General features: G+C 40.8%; 1 protein-coding gene across 2 annotated transcripts in view; it reads right to left on the reverse strand.

The window, feature by feature from the left end:
• Window positions 1-8,547, reverse strand: part of LOC113584385 (POU class 2 homeobox associating factor 1) — a 9,319-nt gene extending 772 nt beyond the window's left edge. The window contains exons 1-4 of one of the 2 annotated variants that reach the window (XM_027021259.3): window positions 8,409-8,547; window positions 4,279-4,394; window positions 185-227; window positions 1-85 (exon numbers count right to left, since the gene is read on the reverse strand). The exon at window positions 1-85 is cut by the window's left edge and continues 202 nt beyond it. In XM_027021259.3, the coding sequence (XP_026877060.1) occupies window positions 1-85; window positions 185-227; window positions 4,279-4,394; window positions 8,409-8,418 (254 nt within the window). In that variant the 5' untranslated portion in view covers window positions 8,419-8,547. Of the gene's footprint in view, window positions 86-184; window positions 228-4,278; window positions 4,395-7,509; window positions 7,658-8,408 lie in introns of those variants that run through there. The other variant, XM_081700604.1, reaches the window with a different exon arrangement.

Genomic DNA, 8,547 nt, shown 5'->3' on the forward strand with positions numbered 1-8,547 from the left:
GCCACCCAGCCAGGGCACAGAGCTCCAACCTCCAGAGGTGACTCACTCGGGCCACTCGGGCTAGTTCCCGGGAAACCAGTAGAGCCTTCAGAGATGAGTCAGAGCACGAGAAACATGCAGTCCTGAACATGAGAAAGATTCCGGTCTGGGCTTTGTGAAACGATACTGTTCTGATATTACTCACCAACATGTGCATAGGAAGGCAGAGTGTTGTTAGGGACCACCACCTGTTGAGGATTGCATAGGAACAATTGTTATATATTTTACATCATGTTTAATGAAATGCCTGATCAATTCAGAGTGTCATCTGGCACTAGGACCATGGGTCTGATTCGAATGGAGGTGACATACTGTCATACTGAGAAATGTGGATGTTGCTGTGGATGAGAGTGTGTGTAAATGCAGAAGGCCCTCCAGACACAAACGGACTGGAGGGGCCTCTCTGTGTTCGCAAGGTGGCTATAGAGTTCAGGTGGTTTATAAACCTATGAACAAACATGAGCCCTGCTTCCACAAAATCTCCAAAGTCCATGCCAAATGAAACATTCCAGGACCGATGACTCACACACACACACACACACACACACACACACACACACATTCCTGCTTTCCAAGTACAACAGCATCAGTTTGTGTTCAAAACAGGTCATTTATTAAATCTTACTGAAAACGCATTAAATATTTATCATGAGCTGCTGTCAGAGGCCGTGGTGTATGGAGATACACCCCCGTGAAGTGTTTGGAAAGGCGCTTGTAGGAGGAGCAGCAGAACAGGTCTCTAACAGCAAACCAAACCCATCATACACTCTGGCACACCTGCTACTGATGGTGACTGGACTCACTGGGGCCCCATTGATGGATGGCATTTTTCTGAAAACAGGACATAAATGTATGTGATATGTGTGCAATGTGCGAAATGTGTGTGGTTTCAGGGTGTTGCACAGTTTTTTTGGATCTGCAGCTGCATTCTTCTGTACTGAGTTTGATGATATCCTTCCTTAGAGCCACTGGCGCCACCTTGGTGTTACCCGTCCACATTTAACTTGCTTCTTCTTTCAGCCTTTACTTTTTTCTGCTTTTCATTTTCCTTCCTTTTGTCTGTTTCCCTCACTTGAGACTGACACATTTATCATCACTGTTGGTTTCTGCATCATGTCTACTACCACAGAGCATGTCTGTTCCACCTCTGCAGTTAATCACCTACAATCTTCTTGGGATATATATATATATATATATACTAAAGTTAGTTTGTATATAGTCAATTGATGTGCCTGATGTGCACTTGTGCCATTACTAACAATGCAGAACAATGCTACTACCCACTACCACGTGACTACCCAGCTATGAACATGTAAATCGTGTGATACACTGATGGTCTTCAGGTCCCTGCTTCTGTAGTGGTGACCTCAGCCGTACGTTTTTAAAAGAAGCTCGGCTTCAGCATGTCTGTAGTCTCTCCCATTTCCACTGCTTATCAGAAACTAAAAAAACATGTCAGTTACTATAAACATGTGCAGCCTGCAGTATTTAAGATCACGTCAATAGAAATGTTACCACAATTCAAATTCAAAAGAGAGAACGCAAGAAGGCTGAACTCATGTGGCATAAAACAAAACTTCTGATTCACAAAGAAATCTTCAAAGATGGGCTGCATGATTAGAGTACCACAATATGCAAAGCAAGACAATCTTTTTTTCTCCAGTGTTATCAACATTACTATTACCAATAGCAAAATACAGATTGTAACGGTTGATGAATTAACAAATTTGCAAACACAAATGGCTCCTGAATTAGTATCAACGGAACAATGTAATGAGTTTGTATCCTTTTTTAGTACTAAAATTCTCAATATCAGACGAGCCATTAGTATGTCTAAATTAGCCCAAGACTGGTCCATCACCACAGAAAACTAACAGTGACATTTTAAGTACAGTGAGTTACTTAAATTATGTACTTGCAGCCTTGATGCTAATGTATTTCACTCAATAGCAGCCGACATACTTCACATAGTAAACTCCTCACTCATATTGGGTGTGTTTCCCTAACACACTAAATCTACAGTGGAGAAGCCTCTTTTAAAAAAGAAAAATCTGATAGCAATTTTATTAATAACCTGGAAGCAACCTGATATTTCCTACAGACCCATTACAAATGTACCGTTCTTTGGGAAAATTAGTCAAGACAAATTTCAGTCAAGATTTTGGCCAGCACATACTACTCTGACTGCTCTAATTAAAGTAATTAATGACGTTTGTTTAAGACTTGATCTACTTAATAGTTTAAGACTTGATCTTCTGCTCGATCTCAGCACACCTTTTGACACCATAGATCACAACATTCTTATTACAATACTACTATCCACTATCATGCCACTCCTTATATACCTTATATATCCAGTCAGCAAAGGTTTTGTATTCAGAAACTGATCTGTGAGTGGGGAAGAAGTTTACAAAATGTGAATGCCAATACATGGGCTTCTGGCTGTCTCTGTAAACCTACAAACTGCTGAAATAATGCAGCCACTGAGTGCAGGAACAGAGTATGGAGGAGGTGTAGCAGAGGTATGCAGTCCTGTGTGGAGAGTGCTGGTGAGCTAGATCTTATCCAACAGCAGTGTCTGTTATGTACATCTGGGCTACGGAGGCTTTCATAGGCCTTTCACTCAGGTCACGAAATGGTGGTCGTGGATCTAAGCCTGGATCAAAACAAAAAAGTATATAATATGTTTAATCAACAAGGCAGGGAAGAAAACCTGATATTCCCTACACTTCTTTTACAAATGGGCAAAACCACAAAGAAGTGTCCAGTGGCAAAGGTGCGAAAATATCTGCAGTGAAATGTTTGTGTAAATATGCACTATTTACAGTGTAACTACTACATCACAGGTGCACTTTCCTCTCCCACAACATCTTCCATCCAAGGCCAGAGTCAGTTAAATTGCTCAATGATCAGAAAAAAAGATTAATTTAAAAAAGCACAATGGAGCCTGTGTGTCCAGGAATCTGGCCATGTGGAAACATTCGTGACCAGTGAGTGGTAATGAAATGCACCAAGTGGTTCCGGTGCTATTTCTGTCTATCTCGAATTCTCGTGTCCATGTGATGTTCAAGCTGTTACAACACCTGATCTAAACCAGTAAAAAACATGGAAATAGTTTGTTGTCGGCAGAGGTACAAACATTTACTGGAGAAATAAGATGCTTGCTGAGCGATGATTACAGCCTTCCTGAAGACGCACGAGAATCTGGGACTCGGTGCTGACAGTACAGAAGCAAAGCACTCGACACTTCTCTTCTCGTATAAATCTGAGAGGCAGAGCATCATGGGAGGGCTTTGCTCATTGTCAGGTATAATTATGAGGTTGTTAGGCCATCTCCTTGGCAAGCCAGCATAGTGATTTGCATAGGTCCAGTGCCCTGTGGCAGTATGGGGGAATGGTTTAACTGTCATGGAAAAACACCTGGATTACATAAGGACAAAAACCCCTTGGAGCTTGGCTGTTTTGCAGGCTGCTTCCCTGGTGCATGTTCCCTGAATGAATCCCAGCTCCAGATGAGGCTCAGGCTCGTACCAGAGTGTGCAAACACCAGTAGAAACGGCCCTTTGTCCATGGCACTTCTCCTCGCTTTCCAGATAAAATCAATCTGGCACTGAACAAACATTTATTCTTCATCATTTGAACATTTTCTTATTCTGTGATTATCTGAAGCAGGCCCATCCTCTTTCATATCTTTAAATGTTCCCTGCTTTTGTTTTGTTGATATAAAAGCAAGCAATGTGATAAGACAATTAGGACAAGTAGGGACTTGCAATAGTAGAAACCAAGTCTGAAAGTGTGTGTGTGTGTGTGTGTGTGTGTGTGTGTGTGTGTGTGTGTGTGTGTGTGTGTGTGTGTGTGTGTGTGTGTGGGTGTGTGTGTGTGTGTGTGTGTGTGTGTGTGTGTGTGTTTAAGTTTGTGCATGTGTGTGTGTGGTGGGTGTGTTTGCACGAGCGTATGTGTGTGTGCATAGGCACAAATGTGTGTGTGTGTGACAGAGAGAGAGAGAGAGAGAGAGAGTGTATGTGTGTTTGTGTGTGTGTAAGTGTGAAAGTGTGTGTGTGTGTGTGTGTGTGTGTGAATATGAGTGAGTGAGGCAGGTATGTGTGTGTTTGTGCATGTGTGTGGTGGGTGTCTTTGCATGTGTGTGTGTGTGTGTGTGTGGGTGTGTGTGGGTATAAATGTGCATAAATTTGTGTGGTGTGTGTGTGAGCTCATGCGTGCTTGTGCTTGTCCTCTTACCGCAGTAGGGGGCGCTGTTTTGGCTGTATTTCCTCTCTTCCTGCGCAGTAGCTCTTTAACAGGGTCTTTTACTCTCACTCCCTGGTAAGGTTTGGATGCAGACTGCTCAGACAGTGCTATGGAAACACACACAGCCATGACAGAAATAAAGACAGACTGTACAGACTGGCCTGCACACAGAGTGAAGAGAATATTTCAACAGCGTCCTGTGGCTACATATACACTACACATATGTACTACACATATGCACTACACATATGTACTACACATATACACTATACATATACACTGTACATATACACTACACATATGTACTATACATATACACTATACATATACACTATACATATACACTGTACATATACATGACACATATACACTGTACATATACACTATACATGTACACTGTACATATACACTACACATATGTACTATACATATACACTATACATATACACTGTACATATACATGACACATATACACTGTACATATACACTATACATGTACACTGTACATATACACTACACATATGTACTATACATATACACTATACATATACACTGTACATATACATGACACAAATACACTGTACATATACACTATACATGTACATTATACATATACACTATACATATACGCTATATCTAAAGCTCAAGCTGACACATTTACTCGAATGGTAAACAACTGCTTTGGGTTAATATGAGCACACCTTCCTTCATAACACCGAGTTAGATATAGTAATATGTGATTCATATCAAGCCTTGATCTGGGGTTGCTTAACAGAGTTGCTCTTTGTGTTCAAGTATTACCATCCCATTCTGGAAAAAGAATATGTTCTCTCCTTTATAAATGTAATAAAATATTCCCTGTAGAGCCAGGCAAACAGCCACCAGAGATAAGAGAGTTCTAAAGAAACTATTTGATTTGTATATTTAAGGAGGGGTGGTTGCTTAGCGATTTGTTAAATATATGATTGCCACTTTCTGAGAAACAAAAAGGTAAAGGCTTGACCTTCTGTCCTTGTTTCATTCACTGTATGAGACAGCAGCCACTTTCACTGACAGACCTCCGTATTTATGTTTGTTTAATGAACCATAATCTAGTGATTTGAACTGCTATCATTCTGTGAGTCACTGCTTGTGACAAAACTATTTCCTGCTGGAATGAAACTTGTCTCCTACTGTAAGTAGAATCTCAGTGGATCAACACTGGTGCCGTGTGCTGGAGAATGTACATATATTCTTACATACACTGGACTGCTGCTAACCGATGGTCCTTTCATCTGTTCTGTTTGTAGGAAGACAGTAGTTGGTCTACCTGAACTCCTGTAGTCATTAACACATGGTGTCTCGCTGCATGTGTGTGTAATAGTACACATTTTGTATACACTCCATGCAGTAATCAGAGAATGGCCACTGAATAAGCAGAACTAATCACATTCACTAAAGGACAAAGAAATACACACACATGCTGAAGAGCCAGTGTGAGCCAGACTGTAAAATGGGCATTAACAAAGAAAAATCTAAACAAAACCTGCCATTTCTATTCTCTCCTAATGCCATTCTGTCGCTGTCTGGTTAACTTTCAGGTGACATCTATAGTGGGGATGAATCTTCCCTTATACTCCTTCGGCTTCATTAATGTGAACAGTTCTATGACCTCATAAACGTGAACAGTTCTATGACCTCATAAACGTGAACAGTTCTACGACCTCATAAACATGAACTTATATTCAGGGACGGTTGAGACTAAGAAGTCTCAGGATTTCTTTGTACTTTACACAGAGTTCAAATGAATCCTGCTTCGAGTTTAAATGAATCCTGATGCATGTTTAAACGAATCCTGATCCATGTTTAAATGAATCCTGATCCATGTTTAAATTAATCCTCCTTCGTGTTTAAGTGAATCCTTCTCTAAAACACCTGACCCAGTTTGGCACCTAACTGCTGGGTTGAATAAGGTGTTCTCAGCCCAGGCTTGTGTTCAGGAACCCCTGGACTCTCTGCTCTGGTCAGGCACTGATTCAACACTGATGAAAGATCCAGAAAGTCTGTTTGCTTTGTGGCAACACTGCACATCCATGAAAATCCCAGTCCCCACTTTAGCATGTTGAAAGCAACGTTCACCTTAAAACAAATGAGTAAGTGAGTAAGTGTCAACTTAACAGAGAATTACAAATTGTGAACTAATTGCACTTTAACCACTGAACAGCTCTGAGCTTGAGCCGCCAGAGGCTTTTCCCACTGGTAGCCTTTAATGACAGCAGTGCATCCAGATGTCAGGGTTTTTTTCTCTTGTTAGTTATTCACTTATTTTGCTTGTGTGCTGTTACACACCTTACACACAGACTACCTCAGCCCTGTTTCTAAATGAGTCTCCAAGAGAGGCTTGACAAGCAGCGTGATTCTGTAATGCACGGAAGGGATCTGGTGCTGAACTACAAATTCCTGTTTGTTTATATCACACCTCATCAAATTCTCTCTGTTTGCTTTCATTAGCTAGCAGTGAGCTTCCTGTGAAGTTCAACACTCCTCACCCTTCTATCTGAGTGAAGTTCCTTACAGACTCTTCCTTGCCAAACTTACAGCAGCAAAAAAGTGCACAGATTGGTGTAAATGATAATGGCAGTTACTGGTCTACTATTGCGTATATAATTGTTATTTTTGCAATACGTATTTAAGAAGTAGCAAAAGCATTAAAACCAAGACGTGGTTTCTGATGTACAGTAAGTTCAGTAAGGAGTTCCCAGAATATCTGGATGATTTACAAAATCGAGAAGCATAATGAGCCTAGTCTTAGACATACAGTCAGATGCAGTTCCAATACAGCTTTAATATTCCTGCGCCCCTGTTTCAGAGACACAGCAAAATTCAGCTTAATGCCTTTCACTAGCGTTTTTGGTCGCGATGCAATTTCTGGTTATTTTTATTTCTTATCAAACTTTCTTAAGAACAGTTTTGTAATGCATCATTAGCAACTGGATGGATGAATGACCCTAGCAAACAGAAAATCTACCTCCACCCATCCCCTCCACAGCTCCACCCACACCCTCCGCACCTTCCCCACTCCTCTCACAGCTTCCCAGCTTCCAGTAACATGTTCCAGACGTTACGTCTTTACTAAACTTTCTAGATTAAACAAACAAACAAAACAACAATGCAAAACAACAACTAATTTATTATGGGTGAAGAGTCTGCAAACAGTAAGAGGAAGTGCAGGGAGTCACTTACAAGCGGGGATGGATTTCAGAGGCTCAGAAAGAGGAAGCTGTGCAGCTGTGTAGCCGTCTTGTTTTGGCAGGAGCGGGCTAATAGTGCTCTTTTGCATATCAAGATTAAACCACCAACCCCCACTGGAGGACATGCCTCCAGAACAACTTTTAAGTCAATATTTCCAATGAATGACATCTCCCAAATGATAAGCATCATAAGACAATAAAACACTGTACAGTAATGAAGCTGTCAGCACCATGCAAGGGGCAGATCACTTCCACATTTCCCCTTAGTTAATAATCGCTTCTAAACGGTGAGTGAGGAGGACCCTGGCCACCTGGATTCAGGACAAATTGTTTTACGCCAGTTGTTTTATGGTACATGAATAAACAAAAACAAAAGCCCTCAGTGATTTAATAGTGTGCACTCCTGCTGAACGGTTCGCACCGCCATTACTGTATATGAAAAAATGCTTGCAAATGAACTCCAGCATCCTGTTACTGGTCTGATAGACCACATAGTCTGCATGAAAATGAAAGGCAATAGCAGAGCAAAGCATGTGTTAATATTCCCGTGATCCATCTGGAGCTCTGGTCACACAGTCATTTAAATCTCCAGCATGACTTTGGGAATGTTAACGCCTTAATTGAGAAAGGCCCCAGCGTATCTTCTATGGCAAGATCACACAGTGCAATATCGATACACGTTCAAGTAGATTTAGTTCTCAACCATTTCTAACCAGACTCCCGGGAGTGGTGGTTTGGTCTCTACTTCTGTCTTGTGTTTTTAATTGCACTTACTTAAAAAAAAGTTTATTTAATGTATTATACATTTTCAAATTATAATGTAAATATATATGCATGATAAAATAAATCATTTTTGCAGTATAGACAGTATATTCAAAAATATTTACTTACATTTTCCCATGTGCAACCACAGATATGTAATAATTTGATATAAACTGAATCATTCAGCTAACTTTTCTGAAAATGCCCCAGTTCGCCAAAGAATTGTACATGAACTGCTTGAGTGGGCTGCCCTATAAACGCACCAGCA

The sequence above is a fragment of the Electrophorus electricus genome, chromosome 17, assembly GCF_041902795.1.
Source record: "Electrophorus electricus isolate QZ-2024a chromosome 17, ASM4190279v1, whole genome shotgun sequence".
NCBI classification, from domain to species: domain Eukaryota; kingdom Metazoa; phylum Chordata; class Actinopteri; order Gymnotiformes; family Gymnotidae; genus Electrophorus; species Electrophorus electricus.